The 26,668-nt window shown below is 49.7% G+C and overlaps 1 protein-coding gene across 4 annotated transcripts in view; it reads right to left on the bottom strand.

The window, feature by feature from the left end:
* Positions 1 to 4,292: 4,292 nt before the first annotated feature.
* The window catches only part of Nfatc1 (nuclear factor of activated T cells 1), a 106,906-nt gene continuing 84,530 nt past the window's right edge, over positions 4,293 to 26,668 (bottom strand). For all 4 annotated transcript variants that reach the window (XM_052155898.1, XM_052155900.1, XM_052155899.1 and 1 more), the window contains one exon: positions 4,293 to 6,108. In XM_052155898.1, the coding sequence (XP_052011858.1) occupies positions 6,059 to 6,108 (50 nt within the window). In that variant the 3' untranslated portion in view covers positions 4,293 to 6,058. The remainder of the gene's footprint in view (positions 6,109 to 26,668) is intronic.

Here is a 26,668-nt window from a genome sequence, read left to right as displayed (position 1 = left end):
TCTCAAAGATCACTAGTTAGTTCTAGCCCACAACATTGATGGCCAGACCCCAGACCTACGGAGGGGTTGTGCATACAGCTGTCCACACTCAGGCTCCAGTATCCAGATGGTCTGTGGTTTCAGCCACCACACCCTCGCCCCATTGTCTACCTAGGGACTGTGATTCACACTCTATACTTGGACCATGCCGGAGGCAGCACCAGGGACTGGAGCCACAGCCAGCCTTGGTCCCTGGGAGTTCAGAGCTCCACGGTTGCCTCTGAAGGCAAATGCCTAGGAAGATAGGGAAAGGCTTGGCAGCTGAGTGGGTCCGAAGCCAATGGTCAGAGGGACACAACTGTCCTCTTCTCCAGCCGGTGGTGACAAAGCTGGAACAAGTCTCTTTGAGCACAGTGTGGTGGCCTCTATCTGTGATAGGCAGTGTGAATGTAGGGCATTTCTCAGAATTTGTGGTGGACAGAGAATCTAGATGGTCTGCAAACTGACATCCAGGTCTCAAGGGTTAAAGCCAGATATATGATGTGGGTAATGCCCTTGTCCTGAGGAAGTCTGTGGCAGTGTCAGATCCATGGCTGAGAGAAGTGGTGGGAGTAGGTGGGGTTTAGCTTCTCATTAGGCCAGGCTAGACCGGGTGACACCAACGGGGAAATGGCCTGATCGAGAAGCGGTCAACCATGGTCCTTTGACTTCCGTCAGCCTCAGAGAATCCCATTTGGGTTTTCTTGTCTTAAATAAAAGGATGGCTACTGGCCGTGGCTGGGCTGGGCTAGACGGCCATTAGCAGGAGCACAGCTTACTATTTTGCATATTGCCAGCACAACCCCTGTGTGTGGTCAGACAGAGGGCGCAAGCGTCAGGTCTGAAAGCCTGTTGGTTATAGGGCCAGAAGGAGTCAAGGCTGCTTTTAGATGACACCACCTGGAAACAAAGCGTGCTCTGAACCTTACGAGGAGAGTATGAGGACTGGGGCTCCTCCTTTAGCCATCTCCACAGTGACTGTCGTTTGAGGACATTTTTACTCCCGCTAGCTCCCCCCCAGCTCTGGAAGTCTTTACCACGGCTCTTTTCCCCACTGTGTTAGTCTGTGTATGGAGTAGGAGTGTGACCAGGGGCTCAGCTGGCACGGTACGAATGACTCACATAGCTCTTGTGGTCCCAGCTTCCCGGCAAAAGCCCTAGAAGGGCCAGCTCTGCTGAGAGTCCTCACAGGCAGGCTAAGGGCCTGCTTTCAGCTTCTGTCTAAGCAAACATTCAGTCATCTTTGACCTAACTTAATTTTTTTGGCATAAAGAATTATAAATATGACGTGCTTCACATGTGTAATTACAAATTAGGTTAGTGAGCCGGGTCTGTCTCAGGGATGAATGATTTAAAGAGTCCTGTAAACTTGCATTCAGTTGCTATATGACTAGGGGCTCTCCTCCTCAGCGTCTGCTCCAGAGCTGAGAATACACATGTGTGAGCATTCACAACAGCAGTGCCCATGTGTGTGAGCATTCACAACAGCAGTGCCCATGTGTGTGAGCATTCACAACAGCAGTGCCCATGTGTGCGAGCATTCACAACAGCAGTGCTCATGTGTGTGAGCATTCACAACAGCAGTGCCCATGTGTATGAGCATTCTCAACAGCAGTGCTCATGTGTGCGAGCATTCACAACAGCAGTGCTCATGTGTGTGAGCATTCACAACAGCAGTGCCCATGTGTGTGAGCATTCACAACAGCAGTGCTCATGTGTGCGAGCATTCACAATAGCATTCACAGAAGCCAGAGGTGGAGAGCAACCAAGCCTGCCTGTGGGGAATGAGAAAGTGGCATGGGGGCCGTACAGTGCAACATGGGGGCCATACAGTGCAACATGGGGGCTGTACAGTGCAACATGGGGGCTGTACAGTGCAACATGGGGGCTATACAGTGCAACATGGGGGCTGTACAGTGCAACATGGGGGCTGTACAGTGCAACATGGGGGCTGTACAGTGCAACATGGGGGTTGTACAGTAGAACATGAGGGCTGTACAGTGCAGCATGGGGTCTGTACAGTACAGCATGGGGGCTGTACAGTGCAGCATGGGGGCTGTACAGTAGAACATGGGGGCTGTACAGTGCAGCATGGGGGCTGTACAGTACAGCATGGGGGTTATACAGTAGAACATGGGGGCTGTACAGTACATGGGGGCTGTACAGTGCAGCATGGGGGCTGTACAGTACAACATGGGGGCTGTACAGTGCAGCATGGGGGCTGTACAGTACAGCATGGGGGCTGTACAGTACAACATGAGGGCTGTACAGTGCAGCATGGGGGCTGTACAGTGCAGCATGGGGTCTGTACAGTGCAGCATGGGGGCTGTACAGTACAGTTTGCATGGCTCCGTGGGCGTGGACACAGCACACTGACAGGGACTACCTTGTATCCACACCACAGAGATGAGCCAGGTTCACAGGACAATGTGATTAAGCCCATTTATGACAACTGTCCCAAGCCAGAAAAATCGATACAGCTGAGTGTCTATATAGGCCAGGAATAAGTGCAAACTTTGCTTTGGGGTATTGAAGAAATTTTGGAACTGTACATAGGAGTCACATATCCTGTGAACACATACACACACACACACAGACACACACAGACACACACACAGACACAGACACACACACACACACAGACTGATGAAAGACTTCTGTAAGAGTTCTTTACCTCTGCCTCAGCTTCCTCCATGAAGATCTCCTAGCATACAGAAACTCCCAAATCCAGTTTATGCTCTCTATGGGGAACAAGTTTGCAAATACTTTATTAGCATGGAAAAGAGCCCATTCACAGTTACAGTCACAGAGATAAGCAGGAGGTTTGGGGCTGTATCACGGGTGAGGTCAGAAGCCTCAGGATGGCTGTGTTCATCCTCAGGGAACCATGAACTGTACTGTCAATCAACCCTGGCTACCCAGGTTGGGAGACTCCAGGGCAGGCAGCTGGACCCCAACTATCTGGGCGGCTGCTCAGTCTGCACTTGATCACGAGGACAAATTTGCATACTTAACAGTCTTTATCCCAAAGTCTCGGGTCAGAAACGAAGCAGATAATGGGGGTTGTTCTATGTTGCTGTATTTCTTTCTCATATTCTATAAGTCTAAGAAAATCTACCTGTCCTTAAGGCTTGGTCACTGAGGAGATAAGAGGAACACACACAACCACCCTGGTGGCGTTCCTGCTGACCTGCTCAACCTGCTTGTTACAAGTGAATCTAGGGATTCCACAACATTTCCTCATTGATGAAAATCAACCTAAAAGGTTCAAAAAACCAATAGTGCTATTTACATAAACCCAGATTCCTGGGTAGAGTTCACCCATTTGTGTGCATTTGGAGAGTTATAACATTTTCCTGTTGGGGTTGGGGGAAATGGGGAACAGCACTTGCTGACTGGGGCAGCTCCCAGCACCTCTCTACCTTGCACAAAGCCACTGTCCTCAAAGCCCAGCTGAGCCAGTCCCCAGACCAGCAGGGGACCAGGTAGCTTCAGAGTCGTTCTGCACACACACAAGTCTGTTGTTCCCTTAGACCCAGAATCCTGGATTCACCCAGAATCCTCACGATTCACCCACAGACCAAAGGCTCTGAATATAATAAGCTGTCCATCACCTCCAGCATTGCCCTCTGTTGGGCAGGCTCTGTGAGCTTGTGGCAAAGTTTACTTTAAATAGCCCCAGGGTAGCATCCTGGCAGGTGACTCTAGTGCTATAAGTCACTCTGTAAACCTCTTAGTAAAGGATGCAAGGATTTTGGCATTGGAGTCCTGGAGAAAGAATGTTGTTTTGGAGATACTAATGGCAATCCCGAGTCTCCTTGATCTTTGAGAATCTTGATGAGTTACTTGCCAGAGCTTAAAGAGGGGTCCACGTGGGGGAAGAAAAGAGTGGCAGTGGAGCAAACGGAGGGGGGGCCCTGGCTATGTCATCTGAAGCCCACACACTCGCCTGCCAAAGCAACAGGAGAGCATGTGGGTGGTCAGAGCCTCACCCAGAATCTCTCTGAGTGAAAGTATTTTGGCGTAAGCAGAAGTTCCTTCCCCACCTAGCCTGGATGAGCATTTTTGAAGTACTTTGTTTACAATGCTCCGAGAACACCACCAAACATCCAGTCTCTCTCGGGAAGAGCAAGGCACACTTCTTCCTGTGTTTAGACGACACAGAAACAACCAGAGCCACATAGCAATGCGCTTGTTACAGACCCCGAGTTCACTCACACTGTAGCAGAGCGACACACAACCACTCTTCCACAGACTGTCCAGCCAAAAAGGAAAAAAAGAAAAAAATACTGCTTTATTGGATCCATCTCCTAACTACAAAGGTAGCCGACACAAATATCAAACGCTTGCTTTCATGTGACAGTCTAAGAATGGATCATGCAACTCCATGGTGCTAATGAACACAGGGTACATACTAGAGCAGGCGGGAGGCGGACTGCAGGCAGCCAGGGGCTGTGTGCACAAGGCGGAGGGCAGCTCTTCACAGTCTGTGAAAACGTTCAATATGGCTTTCAGACATTTGTTTCTTTCTGTGAGTTGGAAAAGGTAAGCCACCATCGTACAGACAGACATTTTGAAGATGCATCTTCCTGTGAGAGAGCTTTCCTGTCATGAGTCCGTCTGTCTGGGAGTAACTTAAAACTTCCACCCACAGGTGCAATTCAGGCATGTTCCATTAGGGGGCATCAACTCCTAAGGCACGATCATTAAACATGTTTTAATTAAACCATGCTTTTTTTTTGGTTATAAGAAATAATAGGTCACTGCTAGTGGCTGTAATAAGCAGCTAATTACACAAAGCCGACACCAGCCTATCTGTTACCAGTAACTAATCTGAAAACACATGATCCACAGACTGCATTTAGAAACATTATTTTTGGTAATTGTTTTCTTAGATGAAGCAGAAAGCTATAAGGCTTCTGTGAAATAATAATCTTATAATTGAACAAATATATTACACTCCTTTTGTAATGGTTATTTACAACCACTTTCAGATTTTGCCATTTGGTAGCTGATGGGCTTTGAGCACAGTTGTAGAGTGCTCAGTAACTGCATGAGACAAGAAAGGCCACCTGCCTGGACAGAGGTGACAGACCCTGATGGAAGGCGACGGGAAGTCAGGTCTGAACTCTGCAGTACATTCTCAAGGTGGATACTGGTTATTGCTAACGTGAAAGCCTTCTGGGCACAGATTGCCCTGTGCTATCTCCGTCCGTCCTTGGATATCTATACATAAATATATGCCCATATGTACATGCATGCAAACACAAGCTCTGTCCTGTAGCAGTCAGGTTCTGTTCTGTCCGGGACCCTGTCTTGTGCTGTTCAACCTCCTTCGTTATGTTCGAAGCTGGATTAGGAGCACGAAGCCCTGCATGCTATTATCAACAAACCTGCGGTTTCGGTCACACAGAGGAGGGGGCTGATTATGAAAGAGCCAATCAGACAGGCTGGAAGACCTCTAAAAATGCACTGGGTAAGGCAGGCAAATTGTGTAGGGCAGCCAGAAAAGCTAGAGATAAACAGGAGGCTGTAGCTTGTCAGAATTACAAAGGATTTGTAGCTATCAGTTAATACAAAGGATTAAGCCTCCAATGGAAGTGTTTTTTAATAGCTTTGGCTCCCACAAATACTCTCATGGTAGGAAATTCAATGTTCACTTCCATATGCCCTTGTGAGGTGGTCAGACTAAATAAGGCACTTCCAGTGTTTTAATCCAGTGGGCAGGAGAGTCAGGCTTGGGGCCAGTCTGCCACACAGTGGGCCAGCGTCTGCCCCTGGCTTCGCTGGCCAGCCCTTCTCTTTCCTTGAGATGGTGTTTCTTTCTGGAGACGCCCGTGGGCCCCTCTCCTGCTCCTCCGTCCTGTTGGAGAGCTACTTCTTCAGACATATAAGCTCCTAGCGTTCATTCGGTAAGCTGGGATTTCTGAGTGGTACCAGATGTGGGTCCAGTTTATCTCATCAAAGTCTCGCTTGCTGAAGCGCGGTTGTCTGCACTGAGCCAGCTCCTCACAGCTTCTGCCAGCTCCGATGTGCTGAATTAGGAGTGGGGGATCGTGCTGGAGAGGTCGTTACGTATGATCTCATTTACTGCAAGAAAAGGAGAGGAGCGAGTGTTAGGGAAATGGTGCCTTACTGCCAACCTTCGAGTCAACAGGGGGTGTGGGGATGCCAACAACCACATTTCTAATGGCTTATATTCCAGCTGTGACGCTTCGATGCCGCAGAACACCATCTCCAGGACAGGAGTCAACTCCAGGATGTTCCCTAAGTTTGTAAAACAAAACATCGACACACCATAACATCTCCTGGAATGTGCCCAGTGGAGGAGCCTGAAGGTAGTGGGGCCCACTACAGCCACGGGCCTCCCTTTGTTTGCCGCACTGCATTTGTTTTTCTGAAGAGGGTCAAGTCACACTGGCCCCCACAAGCCAGTGATGGCCACTATCTGTGTGTGATTTTTGGCAGATGGACAGGAAATGAGAGAAGCTAGGAAGGCCATAGCCAGCAAACAGCACAACACCCCTCCCTCTCCACCCTGCCTCTCTCTGCCCAGCCACCTGATCCACACTGAGATAGGAAATGTCACTGGGCGGCTGTCACCATGTCCCATTTTTCTACCAGAGCGGGAAGGCAGGGCACCCACGCTGACGTCAGGGAACCGCCTGGGCTTCCCTTCCCCATGGGCTGGAGCCCCCGCCTGCCCGCACCTAGATAAGCCCCTGGAGCTCACCCTCGGAGGCCCCAGCCTGTCTGAGGACGCTTCCTGGAGCCATCAGGGGGCGTGTGTTTCATCACCACTCCCTTCCCTAAGCTGCCTTTCAACACCCCTTCCTCAGCAATAGTTTTAAGAATAACAATAATAAAACGCAGTTGGGGGAACCAGGAATTGTGTCATGAGAACTGATAGCAGAAGGAAGCCTGGCAGCACACAAAGCCCAGCTGGTCCCCAAGAGACTTACGACCGCGAGGTTCCCCATACAGGGCCATTGCCGCTCCGGGACACCCTGGGTTTGCTGTTCCCTCAAAAGTTACAACTACAAATAGGAACCACGGCTGCCTCCTGGTCAGCTTCTTGGAGATGGGGTGGGGCTGTTGGCCCTCCACTCTGTGGAGCTCCAGGATTGATCTTGACCATAGCACCAAGCACACTGTGGAGAGGTCCCACCCTTTGGTGTGGAAAATACCAGAAGGTAGGCACGCTCCCTCTGGCCCTGTGACTTCTCAGCCACTAATGAGGAATAACAAGGCCCAGGTGCTCACAGGCTGGTCTGGGACCAGCAATCAGGACTCAACTTGTCCCTGGAGTGCGCCCTGGGAGCTCCTTAGCTACCAACATTTTCCATGACACCGGAGTGTGGGTGCGGGGTGGCTTCACAGCCCTGAGAAGCAGCAGCTAGGCAGCAGGGACCCCAGGGGACCAAGGGTTGTCTGCTCTGTGCAATACGAGCCACTGTCACAGGTCTCTCCCGGGGCCCTCCTGAGTCCACACGTTTTTTCTCACTGGTCTCTTGCCAACCTCTCCAGGCTGAACTTCATGTTGGCTCCCAACATAGGCCAGGGATCCCCAGCATTAAGAGGCGGTTAGCGGTTAACTCTTCTCCTCTGCTAGCACAGCCCTCCTGTAGGCAGCGCCTGTCCAATTTATATTCTGCCTCTTCAGAGTCCAATCAAAGAACAGCTGACAAAGAATGGCCACACATTTTATTTCTTTAGGCTCTCTCTCTCTCTCTCTCTCTCTCTCCCCCCTCCCCCTCTTTTACGGTGAAAAATGGCTTGCCTGAAATTAGGATTTCTTGGGGCCAAGTTAGAAGGGCTTAGATACTTGAGGAAGCACAGAGATATGTGCAGAGGCTTTCTGTGTGGAGGCGGGGACAAGCCACAGCAGCCTCCCCTGTGCCACACCCATCTTTGTTCCAGTGACAGACAGCTTCAGTCTGACTGCCAGGGAGTCCCATTTGTCTCACACGGTCCCCAAGCCTTGAGTGTATGAGGACTCTGGGTGGTCACTGCCCAGACGTGGTTCACAGGTAGGGGCAGAGTTGGGACAAGCACTGTCGCCTGGAACTCTGGACTGGTGACTGTCTCTGAGCCTCAGGCGGACATGTGGGGCTGGGAAAGGAAGTGTGCAGAGTATGACATGCCAAGGCGAGGAGCAGAGCCACCGTTCAGAGGCAGAAGCGATTGCATGGGCTCCAGATATGTTTTAACTGTGACTCTGTGCAAGAAGCCAGACGCCATTCAAACACAGTACACGGAGAGGATGGGCATCATGTTGCTCATTTACATGGTAGGATAGATAGAACAACAGACGGGTCCTTGTGTTAGCGGTGCTTAATAGAGAAGAGGAGTCTGAAGAACAGTACTGAGAGAAGGATGTGTGAGGGGAAAGGTTGAGAAGAATGAGGCAATCCTGAGGGGTAGTGACGGGAAAGGAGGGATATGAGGGGTGCTGGTGGCGAGGAGGAGAGGCGGGAAGATAGGATGGCAGGGGCTGAAGACGAGGTTCAGGGAGCAAGAGCGCTTAGTGCTCAAGTGTGAAGACTCTCACGTTCAAGGCCCCAGCTCCGCACACTCCTGTGAAAGAGCCCAGCAATGTGGGGTGCAGGGACAGGAAGATCACAGGGGCGGGATAGCTGCCTGCCTGGTCAGGTTCACTAGGACCCGACTTCAGATTTCACGGGAGTGAGGTAGAGATGGGGAGGGATGCCCTAATCTTCCTCTGGCCTCCACACAGGCCGAGGCATGCAGCCACACATACATTTTTCTCTCTCTTTCTGTCCCTTTCTCTCTGTCTCTGTCTCTGTCTCTCTCTCTCTCTCTCTCTTTCTCACACACACACATATCCTTGTCTTTCTGTCTGTCTGTCTCTTTCCCTCTCTTTCTTTCTTCCTCTCTCTCTCTCCCTCCTTCTCTCTCTGTCTTTTTCTTTTTCTTTCCCACCCTTTCCCTCCCCCCCTCTCTCATACACACACACACACACACACACACACACACACACACGGAGGTCAGAGGAGGTATATTACTGATGAGAGAAGGGAGTCTGAGAAACACTAAGATATAAGACACAAGGCGCTCCAAGGAGCGGGGACAATTTAAGAGAGAAGCCCGAGGGATGGAACAATGGGAGGAGGGAGGGAAGTCTGAGGAATAACTGTGTGGCCTGAGCTAGGTGGTGGTGGCCCATGAGATATCTGAGGAGTCGTAACAATGGGGCAAAAAGAAAGTCTGAAGAGCAGCCATGACAGATGGGAGCTGTGAGGGACAAGGATGATGAGGATGACGGACGGTCAGACATCGAGCAGAACAGCTGAGAAGCTTCTAGTTACTCATGGGCCTGACAAGACCACAAGAAATTGCTTTAAAGGTAAAAGAGGAAGAAACATGAGCTGTGGGCTTCCCCCTGCTGCCCACTGGGACACCTGAGCCTCAAAGGGAGAGCCCTACTGAGAGATGGGAAATTACTCAGTGGTCCTCAGCCACACGGGTCCCCAGCTGGCGGCAGCAGTAGGCCACCAAATGTCTACTGGGCTTTCTTGTTTGGGGCTAAGCACAGAGTTCTCAGAAGAGCTCAAGCCCTGTCGCTGTGCACCTGTTGTATGGGTTCAGGTCACTGACCAGCTTTCCTGCCCCAATGCTTGTGGCTAGAAGTACATTCCACTGTTTCCCTGACTCTCCATGTCCAGTTAGGATCATGAAGTTCCACAAGAACAAACATCCTCCAGTGTAAGATGGTCCCCAAAGCTGCCTACAGGGCTGAGTGGGACACTGAAGATGGACACCTGCTTTGTAATGGCATTCTGGGAGAGAGAGTGTGCGAGCATGAAATGCCACACAACTATAGTCCATGTCTGTGAAGTCACCTGTGCTTCCATTTAATGGGTGGGTAAGGGACACACTGAGGTAGTGTAGTCAACAAATGGCTGGCCCCCCCAATTCTTTCCCTGACCAAGCACTGACCCCCCAATTCTTTCCCTGCCACCACTTTCTTTTCCATGAGGTCACCACCCCAGGTCCCTGTCAGCCCACGTATCCCTGGCTCTGCTGGTTCCTCTGGGGTGGCTTTCTCTCTGATACAGCTGTGGCGATGACACCCACGAGTTCCCACCGTGTCTTCTCTCCACTGATAATTTCCATCTTCTTATTCAGCTTTTCCACTGACACGAAGGCTTCTCTTTATAGAGGTGTTTTGAACTGCAGGTGACATGTGACCCTTACAACTTGCCTGAAAGAGGAACCTCTGCTCACTTAGTCAGATGTCCCTTAACAGGATGTGGCAAACTGTTAGACCACAATTCAATTTAATAAGTAAGAAGGTTTTTTCCCTTATATTCGATTTTCTCTAAAATGCTCCTAAGGTGGAAACTATTGCCTTTTTTTCTCCCTCTAAAGTATGCGTGTGGCACTTTGAATTAGTACCATAACCTGGGATGTGCCCACAGGCTGTGTGTGTCCCTACGAATCACATCTACACACCCACGCTCACACACTCCCCTGTGTGCATGCCTGGAATTGAGAGAAACGGAAAGTCAGCAATTTTTCTTTTTTTCAAGTATAAAAACTAAAGAGTTGAAAGTGCAAGCGGAGCTCTCTACCTGTGCTGGGGGCACCTGTAAATCTTAATGAAGTTCTGAGCCTTGCACAGAGGCATCTTGGCTAGCCACTCACAAGCTGTGCAAATCACCCGCTAGGCAGAAAGTCCTCCCCAAGCGAGGCAGAGTCCTCCCCAAGTGAGATTACCCTGCTTGCGGACAGCTACTGCCTTCTGCTTTATTATAGAGCACTCTCAGGTGCCCAAGAGAGTCAGACCTTGGGTCACTTGTGGGTTTTTGTGTAACTGCCGGGAAAACTGTCAGCCTACCAGTGTTCCCAAGAGCAGACACACGGCTGCCTCTAGCGTGGCCTCTGACGGAGAAAGCTTTCAGGTAAAGTCTTTTGGCATTTTATGAATTCCTGGTTTCTAGAATCGAGGAAGAGCCTTCCATCAAGCTTTAAGGAATGAACAGTTATTTTGGCCGTCATTTATTCACCTTTTGTGGGGTCAAGGCTCCTGTCTGTATGTGGGTAGGGGTGTCCGTGCAGCAATCATAGGAGAGAAAAAGGCAGATATTGAAGTAACCAGTTCTGCTATGGAGAGACTCCAAAGGTCAAGTGGTGATTGTTGGCCTTTGTTCTCCGTCTACCAGCAGTGACGCTGTGGCCTGTGCAGCTGCGTCTAAGTCTGTGCCTTCCGTAGCCCAGAGTCCCACCAGCCCTCCCCTCCCGCTGCCTGTGTTCCCGCTGCAAAGTCCACAGGGTTAGATGAGAATTTAAAAAATACACTGCACCAGGAAACTCAGGAAAAGTGTAGATTGGTTACTCAGGGCCTGCTGAGAAAGTGACAGAGGCAGAGGGTCACGGTACCTAAGGGGGTGCAGGCTTCTGAGATCCTCTGGCCACTCCCACCCTCCTGACTCTCTCTCACCATCCCCCATCTTCAAGGTTTTTCCTCACAGAGCTCCCCAGGGCACAGAGTTCCGGTCTCTGAGGCAAGGCTTCTATTTACCTTCTTTCCCTACCAACTGCATCTCTTAAACTGGAACAAAGCACTGAGCGCCCGCCCGCCTGCCGTGCCACCATTGCCAGCTCACGGTGAGCACTGGCCTCTGACAGGCTAAAACGCTGGGTCACTGGTTTGTTTTAGTCAGCTCTTCCATACTTAGGTCAAAGGTGGGCAGACTGAGGTGAACAACCAAAGGACCACGGGAAGCCTGAGCTGTCCTAGAGTCCATATTTCTCTTCTATTGGGCAGACAGCCAGCGAACAAATACACTCCAGAGATGCAGATAGTTTAAATTGGTGCTGGGGAGAATATGTCAATGGCCTCCTCCCTCATAAACCTCCTTCTCGAGGCTGCAGTGTGGAGGGGCTGAGGCTGGCGGGCAACTCTTGCATGTGAGCAGTCGGGATGAGTTGAGGGAAGCTTTGAAAGAAGGCTCCCTCTGCACAGGATTTCTCAGTGGGGACACCTCTGCTTCCTGCCTCATTTTAAAATGTGACCTCCTCCTCCAATCCTCAACCCAGCCCACCTCACACAGCAACAGACCTGCAGACTGACACCGTATGTGTCTGCGTTGGGACTCCGCAGAGAGCAGCAAAACCCCCCGCTGTGAGTTACAGCAGAAAGTAACTGTCCCAGAGGAAAACCTGGCACCTGAAGTCTAGCTTATCACTGAGGTGCAGGATGTCCTGCAGAGACCAGAATAGGGGTACGAAGAAACCCTAGGAAGCCTGTGAGAAAATCCCCGGCACTGTTGGCAGTAAGCACAATCCTACCACAGATTTCCTGGGAGCTAGGTGAGGCCTCACCCAAATGTGAGTAACCTGTGGGAAGACCTTTCTTCAGAAAACCCACCCTGGGCATGGGAAAACCTCGGTGTCGGGAGGTGTGACAGTGAAGGTGGAAGCTGGCATCACCCCCCCCCCCCTTTTTTAAATATCCTTCAGCCATGTAATGGAGAGTGAATGTCTCCACTCAGGGGCAATGGCTGCCTGCTTCCACTGAGTACCTGGTCTCGCTTCCCTGCTAACTCATCTAATGTCCACCATGTATGGGATGACCAACTCATGAATTTCATCTCGTGTGGCTCTCAGGAGTCCTATGTCACTGTGAATCTTACTCTGAAGACAAAACCTAGTGGTCAGGCTGGCTGGTCCTCAGGTAGAGAGGGAAGGTAAGGAGAGGTGGGAAGCAGCCTTGGGTGTGGGAGCTCCCAGACTGTCATGAGCGGTTGTGACTCTCTTAGGGAATATAAAAGTATTTTCCAGGACAACATGGTGGTGCGTGCCCACCGCACTCATCCAAGTCCCCGGCTGTGACAGTCACAAGGGTGCTAGTGTTCTCTGGTGGATTTTTTAGTTGCTGTCAGGGGGAAACGGAAAAGCCCCGGCAGTGGATTGGAAGTCACAAGGTCTGAATCAAATGCAAAGCAGAGCAGCACCGCACTCTTCCGCCAAGCCTGTGCACAGGGCTCAAAATGGCTACCCAGAGGCTGCGCAGCCTCCCCTTGGCCTTCCGGATGTGATCCCCCAGATTCCTATCTGTGTCCAGGTGTGTCTCGGTTATCAGAGAAAACATCCGTGCTTGGTTTTCAGGTCAGTGCTAAGGTTAGCTCTGTGAGCCTCTTTCTTGCCAGATGCAGCCATGAGACCTGGGCTAACTGGGAAATGGCGGTTTGACAGAGCTGAGCCGCCTCTACCTGGCCACCCACATGCCCACACTTTCCACTTGTCCCTCTTTCTTGGTGGGACTGTCTGAGGCCCAGCAGGGACCCAAACGCATTAAGAGGCCAATTGAATACCACCAGGCTGGGGAGGGGGCCGCCCTCAGCCTGGGGAATGAGGAACCGGGAGAGACAGGTAAAAATATTTTGGGTGATATTCAGATGCTTGATTCTCATTCTTAGACCCGATATTCAAACTTAAAGAATTAGAATTCACCAATTTCAGGTCATGTGACGGTGTTACTTTCACATTTAAAACATTTAATAAACATAGATAAGGGCCACGCTTTTAAAAACAAACCAAAATGACACTGCTCAGTTAGTGACACAGAGCCTGCCCCTTCAGCAGTTGACTCCAACAAGGCAAGGGCTGCCTGCAGGCATGAAGGCGCCTTCTCTGAGTAGAGGGTTTTCCTCAGAGTTCTAGCTTCAATTCACCCTTACCACGGAACCCCTCATTAGACCATGGACCTTCCCACATGGCTTGACACACTGCATACATAAACACACACCACAAAAGCCATGGCCACTCGCTGACTCCATTTTCCTCCGAGGGACAGAAAAAACAATGCGTGTTTTCCCCAGACTTCAAGCCGTTGAGAATATTTTTATTTTTAAGAGAAGCCAAAATAACTCTGTAAAGAATAAAACCAGACAGGAAGGGCATTCTCTCCCATCCCTATGACTAAAAGATAATTACAAAAAGTATTGTTAACCTTCCCAGAAAATGCACCTTTAGCTAAAACCTGGAGCTAAACTTAGACCTGGAGCCTGAGGAGAGAGATTTAAGTGAGCGGAACCAGAAATGCCTAAAGCTGACTTCCATTCCTAAATCCCGTCCCTCTAAGAAGCGCCTTGCCTTGGCCGCCTCGACCGCTTACGATGTGGTGGTTCTTGGAATGAGAGAGACCTGAAGTGATGGCGGCTGAAACTCTTAGTGAACACACATTTCCGTTGCTTTAACTTTCATTTCCAGGGGGCATGATGTGTGCATTTGCCTCTCTGAGTTCTCGGTGAGCTGCTGCGTGAAGAGTTCTTGCTGCTTCTAGATATTGTGTGTACAGACTCCGGTCTTACATGAAGTACTGTATTACACAGGAGCAAGGGAAGATCAGGCCGTGTGAATCAGAGGTCAGAGGACAGGAGGAGGGAAGAGGAGCTGTGTGTGTTAGTGCAATTGTCAGTGTCCAGATGCCATCCAGGGGTGGCTCGGGTCCACGCTCCTAGACTTTTAGATTTCTCAAGAAGGCACAAGCTCCTAGAACAGTGGTTCTCAACCTCTACGTCATTCAGCTCTTCTGCATATCCTATCTTTACATTATGCATTATTAACATCAGCAAAATTACAGTTATTGTAATTGAAGTATGAAGTAGCAACAAAATGAATGCATGGCTGGGGGTCACCACAACGTGAAGGCTGTGTTAAAGGGTCGCAGGAGTGGGAAGGTTGAACACCTCTGCTCTAGAGACTCCTTCATAAGTGCACACTTGGATTGGGTGTCCTCCTGTGACCAGCAGTGGCTGGGTCTGTGCCAGGTCTGTGAGCCAGGCAGGGGACACATGTTATCAATGTGTGTCATGACCACCTCAGCATGGAAAGCTCACACCTTCGGCACGTCCGAATGTGGTCCGTGCTTCTGTGTTTCTCAAAGTTGCTGTGGGAAGCAGTGGAAGTGGCACAGCTCCTCGACTTTCATTAAACAGCAGGCGGCCGTCTTCCCTCCGTGTCCTGCACCTATCTGGGCTTCCACTTATTTTTATCTTTTAATCATAATAAGCCACTGCCACGGGGCTTGCTATTTTCGGAAGGGGAGAGAGGGACAGCGGAAGGACAAGTGACAACAAGTCACGGTTTTAATAAAACATGACCCTCCACCTGGAGCCTGGCTCGCTCTGACTGGCGGGCGGGCGGGCGCTGCTGCTACACTGGACTGTCAGCGGTTAAGACGGAATGATTTTCCTACCGAAGGTAGCCTGCTTCCCTATTTAGCCTGAAAACTCCCAAGCACGCAGACGGCCGTGTGGAAACTCCAGCGGGGCTGGCCACGTGGCGGGAGATTCCACAGGCCTGGCCATCCAGCTGATGCAGGCTGGAGAATGTTTCCATATCATCTGCAATGCTATTTTATCTGTGCCAAACTCCATTCAGCAATTACTCAACAGCATCATTAAGCCACCAGCAAGTACTTTTCCCCCCACAGGGCTTTCCTTGTGTTGTTAGAAAACACAAAACCAAGTCCCCCAAATTATGAAATTACCATTCAATAGAATTAATAGAATTGAAAAAGAAAACGAAAAAAGTTTAAGTGAAACTATAGCCTGTGACCCTGAAAAGCGACGAGTTTAAATTTCCACTTTGGCTTCTTCAAGTTGCTCTGGCCTGTTCGGCACGGGCCAGGGTCTTGGCGCAAAGACAGTGGCATGCTGTCCTTCCTTCTCAGCACACTAGAAGAAACAGTGGGATTCACATGGTGCTGTTTTGAAATACAGAGTGAGAAAAAAATCAAGGTAGCTGCATCAAGATGCAGAAGCCACCCTCCAGTAGCCTGGATCCCACCTGGAGCTGGGGGAGACTCCAGCTGGGTGTCCCCAGTGGCGGTAAGTGTGCTGGATTCTAGAAGGTCTGCTCATTCAGCAAGGCAGACAGCTCCAGGCTGCCTGTTTCCTGTGTTTATGGGGGGAGGGGCCTGCTTCCTTTGACCTTAAACTAGAGCCTCAGATTACCCAAGAGGTTATCAGTAATTCTGTCGGGGAGTGATCGCTTTCTGTTGTGTAAGCAGTCACTCATGAAAAGGCACTGAGAGAGACGATGGGATTTGATGTTGAACAACCCAACAGCCTTGGCCTTTGGCTGGGACAGATGAAGAGGGAGTGTGTCTGTCCTTGACGAGAAGTGTGTGTGTGTGTGTGTGTGTATGTGTGTGTGTGTGTGTGTATAACCCACCTTACTAGTCCCACATCTGTTGGGACAACTCCCTTTTGAAGATTAGTGCCTCTCCAAGCAGGCACCAGAGTGCTCCGGAGATATCAGTAAAGTGCTTATCGTGCAAGCATGAGGACTTGAGTTTAAAACCCAGGACCCCACCAATAGCCATGGGCTAGGGAGTGTACCAGATGGAGGGGTGAAGAGTCAGAGACAGGAGGATGCCTGGGGTTCACTGGCCTACCAGAAAGTCCTAAGCCAGAGAGAAGACTCTCTCAAAAAGTAAAATTGTTGGCTCCTGAGAAATGACACGTAAGGTTGACTTCTGGGATGAACTCACACACACACACACACACACACACACACGCACACGCACACGCACACGCACACGCACACGCACATGTGCACACTTGCACACGCACACCTACCTCTCAATCTACCTCTTGGTGTAACTGACCCATTTTCCATATGAGGTGAAGGCAATGTGGGTACCCATGTCTGAAACTTCTAGGACCTGGCATTACTACCCTATGGCCTGACATCCTCCACATTTCTGAGCCACAGAGCCCCTACTCCTCATGCAGCCCAGTTGGTCACAGTGACTGTAGCTTGGACTGGGGGACTCTGTTCCAGCCATACCTTCTAAGGGTGTGAGGAAGGGTCAGAGCACTCCTGGGTTCTGGTTGGTCCATAGTCGTGACACTGTTCACAGAGGAGACCAGGAGAGCCTGAAGCTGTGTCTGTTCTCATGTCTCAGCAAGATGTCCTCAACATATTTCTCCTCTGCTGTGCCCCGGGAGACCAAGCAGATGCCCTCCAGGAAAGCACATTTTCCATTTTCCTCACTTTCAAAATGTTACACATATTGCCCAAATCCCAGGAAGCGATCATGGGTTTGTTTTATTTTTCTTTATGTGTCTCTGTACCACGTGCATGTAGGACCTACGGAAGCCAGAAGAAGGTCCCAGATCCCCTGGGACTTGTGAGCAGTTATGTAGGTGTTGGGAACCTGGAAGAGCAGCTCGTGCTGGTAACCACGGAGCCATATCTCTGACCCCGTGAATTTGCTTCTTAAAACCTGAAATGGCGATGCTGAGGGCGATGTTTTGACTGAGGTTTGGGGATGTGTGCTGATTCTCAGGATGTGGCAGCAGACGGCACTGGGGAAGGAGGACGGGTGAATGCAGGGGCTGAGGAGGCTGCTGGCCTCCCCAGAGCTCTCTGTCCCTGTGCAGAGGCGAAGCTGAGCAGGATGTTGGTACCCCGAGCCCGCAGCCTTAGAGCCTGGCACACACGTACTGACTGCAGAGGTCCCAAGCCCTGGGATCACCTGAAGCAGCCACCCGAGCTCACCTGCTGAGCACAGGTCACCTCAGGGCAGCAGCTGGGCCGGGCTACTCTCAGTCTGTGGGGGCTGACACAGCTTGCCTGGGCTTTCCTCAGACACGAAACGGGAATTCAAAGGACACTCATCCTGGTCTCAGTGTGACTTTTATGGAACTGGTTTTGAACACGACTACTTCAACTTCTGCCTCTTAGGCAAAAGCCCTGTGGATCCATACAGCTAAGAGGCACAGGATGGGTGGGCTCTTCCCTCGTCCACAGTAAGGGCCCTGTGTTCACAGCCAGCTGTTGTTTAGTGGGACTTGGTGGCCATTTTATTGCACTTTTCTGGGGTTGGAGAGTGTGGTCCTCTTTCTTGGGTTTCCTCAGTGCTAAGGCTACAGGCATGCACCACCGTAGCTGTCTGCTTTCGTGAAATAACCGGAGGGTAACACAGATAATGAACGCATCATGCTTATTACATAGCAGTGGGTAGACTGGAACTCACTATGAGACCAGGCTGGCCTCAGACTCACAGAGGTCTGTCTGCCTTTGCCTCTGGAATGTTGGGACTGAAGCAGTGCATCCCCATCTCCAGCCAGTGAGACCGCCATTTTACCATACACACGAACTAATCCCAGGGCCTTGGGTTCAATCTCAGCTAAAGTTGAGATCTCTGTGGTAATGCCTTGGGGTGAAGAACTTCCTGCTTGAGAGAACCTGCACCCCCACCCACCCCTGCCCCAAGGCCTGGCAGCCCCTGGCTCCCTGTCTTTTTCATTAGTAGGTGTAGGGGAGGAGGGCTCCTCCTCTCTGGCTGTGACTAGCATATCCTGCCTCTCCTGCCTGGCGTTGCCTTTCCTTCACCCTGACTAGAGGGTCTGTCGATTTCTGCTGATGTTCTTCCAGGCTCCAGGAGCCCAGCAAGTCAGCTCTTCAATCTGAGCTAGGATAGGTTACAGTCCTTTGCCGTGGGATCCCTCCTACATCAACTCCTTCCAAGGCTACTCCCTCCTGGGCCACAGCCAGGCACCCCAGGATACGACTGTGTGCTCCCCAGGCTGCTTGGCTCTTCAGACTGTCCTCGGGCACCCGGATGCAGGGTGCATCTCTCCCTGTACAGCTTCTGCTTGGTCACCTCCATCCAGGACATCCATGTCCACATTGTACCTTTCTGACCATCTATGAAGACCCCTTGCCTACCCTGCACGCCCGTTCTCCATATTCTCATAGGCCCTACACAGACACCTCAGGGGTCTGTGTGCCCTCCACACCCTACTGAAGCCACTTGGAAGACAAATCTGCCCAGCCACCAACTGCTGGCAAACGTGATCTGTCACAGTCCCTGCTTCATTATTTTGAGACCTGTACAGAAAGCAGAGATCTCTAGCTTGGAAATCAAGGAGAGGGAGGAAAGAGTCAGAAACAAGCAGGCAAAAGAGACCCTGTGATCTCGAGCACATATTGACCCTGGAGTGAAAAAAAAAATCTCAAGATTGAATTTTTTGTATTGATTATCCAATTATTAATCTTTACAGAGGTTATTCCAACACAGCACATAATGAGCAATTCATCAAAGTATATTAGGTGCCATGGAAGTTGCATTCAGTATAAAGGGCCATTAAGTTCTTTGTAATTGCACATTACTGGAGCCTTCCCCAGACCTAAATCAAATCAACAGGACTGGCGTGCACCTGCTCTAATAGACTCTGTGTGCTAATGCACGCCACTAGCAACTGCCCAACACCACGCCTCACTGCAGGATCCTGACTCCCAAAGACCATGGGTCTTAAGGACCACCTCTAGCCCCACGTATAGGGCAAGCTTTGTCTGAGCATGGTTCGCAGGGACCAGTGAGAAATCATATGGAGGGGATCTAGGCTCAGTCATACTTGCCCCGAAAGTTTCCCATACCTTCTTGGAGGAAACGCCTCATCCACTGCTCCTAGATTTATAAGCTGCCTGGAGAAGGCCAGTCCCCAGAGCCACCATCACAGACCCCAAGCCCATGTCAACAGGGATCTGGGGCCGGCAGGAGACAGTGGTGGTCTGGGAAGCCCACTCACTCATCTAGTCTGCCTGTTTTGTTGCAATCTCAGATCCTTCATGTCCAAAGTCAGAGCTTGAACGGAATCCTGACTCATGGGGACAGTGAGTATGGCCCTCCCGGTCACCCATTGTTCAGATTTTGGGTGTGGGGAGGAAAGCTACCTCCACCCAGCTTTCCAGAGGGGTCAGAGATCCAACAGTTTCATAGAGCTACAATGGTGATGTCAAAGGGGTTTGAGAAGTGTGTGTGTGTGTGTGTGTACATAAACATGTATGCACACATACATGTAGAGGCCAGAGGACAATCTCAGCTATCATTCCTGAATGCCATCAAATTATTACGAGATAGGGTTCCTTATTGGCTGCAAAATTGCATAGCAACCAGGCTGGCTGGCTAGTGAGCTCCGGGCATCCATCTGTCTGTCTGCCTCCCTAGTGTTGGAATTACAGAGATGGCCATGATCCTTGGTGTTACACGGGCACTGGGGATTGAACTTGGATCTTCTCCACAAGTGCTCTAACTGACTGAGCTAGCTCTCAGGACTAGATTTTGGTTTCATAACTGGTATGTAAAAACAGCAACTGTTTGTGGACCACTCTGTGAGTGCCACACAGGCAACAGTGCAGGGGTGAAGTCAGGGCTGCAGCAGATCTTTCTTGGGGGCGCAGAAGCAGAGATCGAGTAAGGCTTCACAATCCATCTCTGCTTAAGCGGGTGCAATCGCCACCCTGATCTATGTCCTGTCTCCACTTGTGGAATTTCTCCCGAAGGCCTCCTGGCAGTGTTCTGTAATTTTAGCATTCTTTGCTCCCTTAAATTTGATATCTGAGGAGCCTCAAACACATAAATACAGATAGCAAATGATTAGTTCGCAGGCTACCTGGACTTGTTCTGAGGTCCAGAGGTATCTGAGAGGCTATGTGAGTAGGCTACCTTGGCTTAGGCAGCATAGGAGCTTCCACAGGCCACACACAGTGAGTGGCTAGCTGCTCTGACTGGGATCCAGTGAGAAGAAGGGGTCTCTGAGGAGACTGGGGAGATAGGAGCTCCCCAAGTAAGGAAACAAACTTTGAATGTAGGTACAGGAATTCCTGGGTAAGGAGGCATGGGAGACAGGGAAAATGAGACCATCTACCTGCCCTGCACTGGCCACCATGTAAGGAGACAGACCCCAGGAGAGGAGTCAGGGGCTGTGAGGCTCAGTCTCCATTTCCCCTTCTTCACAAACAGGAGACACCAAGTCAAGGTTTGTTCACATTATAGAAGCATGGTTAGCTGACCTGTCAGAGATCTCTGGGTGAATCAAGTCCTGGTCATCAGGCTGCACAGATCCTGTGGGGAACGAAGTGTGTGGAAAGTCCCTGAGCCTTCTCCTACCATCCAGATGGTACACAGGGCAATTTGCTAAGCTGCAAGCCCACCTTTGACCCAAGGCCAGCTGCCTGTATGACTGGCCAGCTCTCAGTTTACCCAGCTCCTAGATATCAGAGAGGTGGCAACCTGGGCCCAGAACCAGCTGTGAGTGGAGCTGAGTCCGTGGCTGGGGCCTCAGGAACATTAGCGCGTTGCGAACCGAAGGTCGTGAACCCCATTTCCAGCTTGGCCTTGAAAGCAGAGAAACAGGAAGCAGAAGGAGGGGACAGGAAGTGGCTTGCTGGGGAAGGGACCGGGAAGGGACCATATGTGGATGCCAGCACCTCTGGCTTGGAACTCAGGTAAGAACCACGTTCCTGCCACACCTCCCAAGAGATGTTCTTTAAATGAATGAATCTGCCGACCTCTGTCCACATGCACTGTGCAGAACTAAAGTTCTGCATGACCACAACAGGAAATGGCATGAAGGCTGGAAATCTGGCCCCCAGTCCTGCGGACAGCATCGGTTCCATTCAGCAAGAGAACGATACTCTTCCATAAATAAATAAATTAATAAGTAAAGTGAACGTTACAGTTAATATGATGATGAAAGAAATGGTGTGGGAGATGGAGAGAGAGGAAGAGAAACAGGAAAAGAAAGAGAAAGGAAGAGCAAGAGTCAGAGAGATAGGAACAGAGAGACAAAAGGAGAGGCAGCAATAAAGAGACAGTAAGAGAAGGGGGGATGAAGTCGGAGATAAGACGTGGGGGGAAGAAGCAAAGGGAGACAGAGACACAGAGAGAGACAGAGATGCAGAGAAAGACACAGAGAGACAGAGACACAGAGACAGAGAGGAGGAGGGACCAGAAGTGATTGCATCCCTTCCCTGGGGTTTGGGCAAGAAGGGCAGGCGGACTGCCATTCACTTCCTTTAATTCCGCACGGCCACTTGGTTAACACGCAGGACTTGACAAACTCTCTGATACCTTTCTTCAGTTAAAACATACCAAAGACTCACAGTCCAGTGCTCCCTGACCCCCTACCCCCAACTCTAGACAATATGGGTTGGGCCAGAGCAAATATCCAGGTGACTGCGAGCGGTGGCTTCCTCCCCATCCCTCGCCAGCGCCTGCCACCTCACAACAGCCGTTCCTTCACCTTTTTTTCTCTCTCTCTCCAGTCATCTGCCAAGAGGAAATAACTTCTCTATGCTGGAGTCTAGGAAACCCAGGAAACAGTCCGAAATCCACAAAAATAATTGAAGTTCACTTTTACTGAGCCATTCAGCTTCATTCTGAGTTTTATTACAATGTCAACAAGAGTTTAATTTGTTTTAAAGTTTAGGTTCTTAAACTGGAGTGATATACAGTAGTTTGCAGCTTTGCTGGCAACAGCTACTGTGGAAAAAAAACGGAAGGGCGCATGCAAGAGAATCTAAGCTCGATGCGGTGAAAGCAGGGAATCTAGCCAAAGGCAGCATGGAGCATGCAGAGCATGCGCACGCGCACACACACACATGCATGTGCACATACACACAGACACAGACACGCGCACACACACACACACACACACATGCTACGTGCCCATGCACACAGACAGACACACACACACAGACACACACATGCACACACACGCAAGTGCACATGCACACACACAAACACATGCACACACACGCAAGTGCACATGCACACACACACACACACACACAGTTGAATATAGCACCAAGTCAGCCTGTCATTTGCCAAGAGGGCCCCTGTCTCTGGGTGAAGGGCTCCTCCCAGCTCAGGCACTCTTGCCATGGTCTGCTGAGGGAACTCTAGCCCTGAGCCTCTGCCACGGATTTTCCAGTCCTTGCTGGGTGAACTTACAGCCTGGTAAAGTCATTTGTGGAGCCAACTGAGACTGAACCCTAGACCCATCCACATTACGGCAGAAACAGAGAAGGGCTATTAACCAACCAGTGGCTCTAAAAGCACGAGCTCTGGGCTGGGGAGGGGGCAGAGCAGATCTGTCTGAGTGTGAATGTAGCCTTGGCTCTTAGGGGCACAACCCCAGTGACCTGCGCAACCATCAAAGGCCCCAGCACCCACAGGCTAGGACCATGCCCACTTCCCTGAATCAGACACAGCTGTGAGTTTTCCCTCCTTACCCCCATCCTGCTCTGGAAGGAGCCTGAGCCTTGCCCCCTGTGTTTTCCAGACCCCGACCTCCTACCATATCTGAATCAACAGCTGGAAGACGTGATAGGGACGGGCTATATCTGAGAAGACTTCACAGTGTGGGAACAGGGCTGATAAGACGCCCCCTCCCAGGGAGTGACTGGGATTTCTCCCTGTACTGCCTGTGGCCTGGGAACAAAGCCTTTGGTGATAGATAATCTCTAGGGACTTGGACGCCTGGCCTATTGTCCAGTGTATCAGGCTTGCTAGACCGGCGGCTGCTGAGGCAGACACTCTTAAGTGTCAGTGGCCACTCTGTAATCTGGAAGGAAGGAAGAGCCCTGTTTCAAAACTAAAACCGAACACAGGAAAAGGCTTTTCAAAATTCCATGCAGCTGATCAAAGTGACTTTACAGAGACTCCAGAACTGGAGTCAGAAAGCTCACAATGAGCCCACACCACAGGGCCTTGGCTGAGGAGTCCACACCTCAGCCTAGCTTCTCAAAGCTATTCTTAACTCAGCCCAAACTCTGTGATGAGCACCCCCAGGCTCATTTCCTATGAGCACGTCAGCCATCAAAGTTGGTTCACGTGGCAGAAACAGAAGGGCCTCCAAGCAGGACCACAGAAGGTGTTCTAGCCACACACAGAAGTCCAAAGCAAACCTCTCTATACATCACATACAGAGTTTATTTTACAAAGCAAGAAGGTTCTGACCTGCAACCCCTGATCCTATTAGCCTCTTGAAAGCTTTTTTTTTTTTTACATACAGTGTAATTCTCTTGCTTCAGAAGTGCCGTTCAATAATATTTTAGTAAACAGACAAGTTTATTTTTGTTTGCTTTTTTCCTTTTTGAGACAGTGTCTTCCTGTGTAGGCAAGGCTGGCCTTGAACTCACAGCAATCCTTTTGCCTTAGCCTCCTAGATTACAGGCATGAGCCCCCTCATCCAACTTAAAGTTATGTGATCCTGATAAGTGATTCGGAAGAGCCTCGGAATAGGCTCCGTTGTTCTCTCTGTGGTGGATCTCTGTCCACCATCCTTTCAAAGACACACGGACGAAACACACAGACCACGGAGCACTGACCCACTTCCACAGACCACAGAGCACTGACCCACTTCCACAGACCACGGAGCACTGACCCACTTCCTATCACCTTCACTCAGCCTCGGGCTTTCAAGTCCATCTGAGCCCAAGACGACTCAGTGCCACTTCCCGGGTCTGTAGGACCACACTTCTGACTACTCACAGGGTGCTGGCTGTTGTAGCTGTTCTAAAGAACTCCAAAGGAACACTCGTACCATTTAGGAGTAAACGTTTGGGTTACATGGCAAACTTACTTTAGCTTTTTTAAGAAACTGTCAGTTTCTGTTCTACCTGACTCTTATCAGGAATATGTCAGGAGTCCACTTTCCCAATGTCTTCTACAGAATTTGCTATTAACAGTCACATTAATGAAATCTTGCTGTGACTTTTAACTTGCAGTCCATAATGACCAATGATATGAAATCATGTGTTACTAAACGGCATGAGTAAAATGTGTTCTTAGGGAGTTTCATCGTGGTGAGGACATTATAGGATGCACCTATATGGACTATAGGAGCCATAGTATCACATCCCCAAGTGATAACCTTTTGGACAATTGTCCCATATGTGCCCAGTATCATTTTATGGTCCATGATGGAATATCTCTGTAAGTGTGGACTGCACTGCAAGCATTCTTTATGGATTGAGGACAGTGTGACCAGCTTGCCATGTCGTGACAGTGTGACCAGCTTGCCGTGTGGTGGACAGTGTGACCAGCTTGCTGTGTGGTGGACAGTGTGACCAGCTTGCCGTGTCGTGGACAGTGTGACCAGCTTGCCGTGTGGTTCTGGGCAGCCACCGTTCATCTTTGCCTTTTCTCTTTCAGTGCTGTCTTGAAACACAACAATGTTGGATTTTGATGAAGATCAATTTGTCAGGATTTTATTCTATCTATCGTCTGGGTTTTTAATGTCATAGTTAAGACTAATCCAATGAAAACCTTAAGATTTTTGAAAATTTTCTAAAAGGTTTTGAGTATACAGTCAACCCTGAGTTTGTGCGCTGATGTGTTTGGTTTTGTTTACCTTTTTGAATATGAAGATGCAACCGACCAAGTAACATTTGTTTAAAACGTTAAACCATTGAATGGTTTGATATCCTTGTCAAAAACCACTTTACCATAAACCTAAGGCTTTTTTATCTTAGAAAAGCTAAAGTAAGTTTACCATATAACCCAAACATTTACTCCTAAATGGTACAAGTGTTCCTTGGAGTTTTTAGAACAGCTACAACAGCCATATTTTTGGATCCCATCCCACTGGTGTATAAATCTTATGCCCAAGCCACACTGTCTTAATGATTACAGCTTTAGAGTCGTTTTATTTGTGTGTGTATAAGGTTCATGTTTGCATGAGAACATATGTTTGGTGTAGGTGTGTGTGATTGTATCTGTGCGTATGCGTGGAGGCCAGAGGAGGTCTCTTTTGTCACTCTGTGCCTTACACCCTTGAGAAAGAATCTCCCATCAAACCCGGATCTAGGCTGGTGGTGGAAACCCCTTCCAGCCTTCTTGTCACCCTTTACTCCTAGTGCCATGGTTACAGACACGCGTATGACCCTGTCTGGGGGTGGGGGCGGGGAGGATTTGAACTCAGGTCCTCACGCTTGTATAACAAGTGCCATTACTCCCTGAGCTGGCTTCTCAACCTCTATAGCTTACAGCAAGTTTTGAAGTCTCCAAGTGTGAGGTCTCTAACTTTGTTTTGCAGTTTCAAAATTCTTTGGGCTATTCTGACTCTGGGAAATTCTAATTTTCAGACTTAGTTTCTAGGGACAATCCTTCTGTGGTCTGGTGGAGGCTGTGTTGATTCTAAGACTGGCTCGAAGATGGATACCATGTTGACACTGTCTCTTGAAGGGCATGTAGCCCATCTGCCTTTGCAGAGATGAAGTTCCCCTCAGCAGCCTGGTGACCATGTGGCCCTCACTGCTTTAATCTACTTATTCATAAGTGTCTTATTCCTCTTAATATCATAAGTCAGTCCCCGACCCTCTCCGTGTGCATTTTTGTTTGTATGCCTGTGATATCCCCAAGTCTTTATTTAAAGCAATAGCTTTTACGTTTATGCCTTTACTTTGTGTATCAGAGGTTGTAGGGTGTGTGTGTGTCACAGCACGTATGTGTGGAGGTCAGAGAAGAACTTGCAAGAGTCATTTCTCTCCTTCCACCTTGGGGACACCAGGGTTGAAACTCTGAGCCATGGGGCCTGCTCTGACTTATTTACTCTTTTTCTTTCAGAGTTGTTAACAGTTTGATCTTTCCTCAAGTTTGTCGACTCTTCTTCTCCACCTGAAATCTTTTTGTTCAGCCCTCGGAGGAAATGTTTGAATGCTGACCTCTTAAAATACAAGAATCCGAGATTCTCTACTTTGGTCTTTTTAAAGTTTAGTCTTTGTTATTGGTTATCTTCTCAATTTGGTGAGACATGGTTATCATACTTCAATGTAATTAAATATTGTTTCCTTTAGTTTTTTGAACACATTTAAAAAG

Source organism: Apodemus sylvaticus, chromosome 13 (genome assembly GCF_947179515.1).
Source record: "Apodemus sylvaticus chromosome 13, mApoSyl1.1, whole genome shotgun sequence".
In the NCBI taxonomy this organism is placed as follows: domain Eukaryota; kingdom Metazoa; phylum Chordata; class Mammalia; order Rodentia; family Muridae; genus Apodemus; species Apodemus sylvaticus.
Note: the sequence above shows the minus strand (reverse complement) of the source record. Positions and strands in the feature narration are given on the sequence as shown.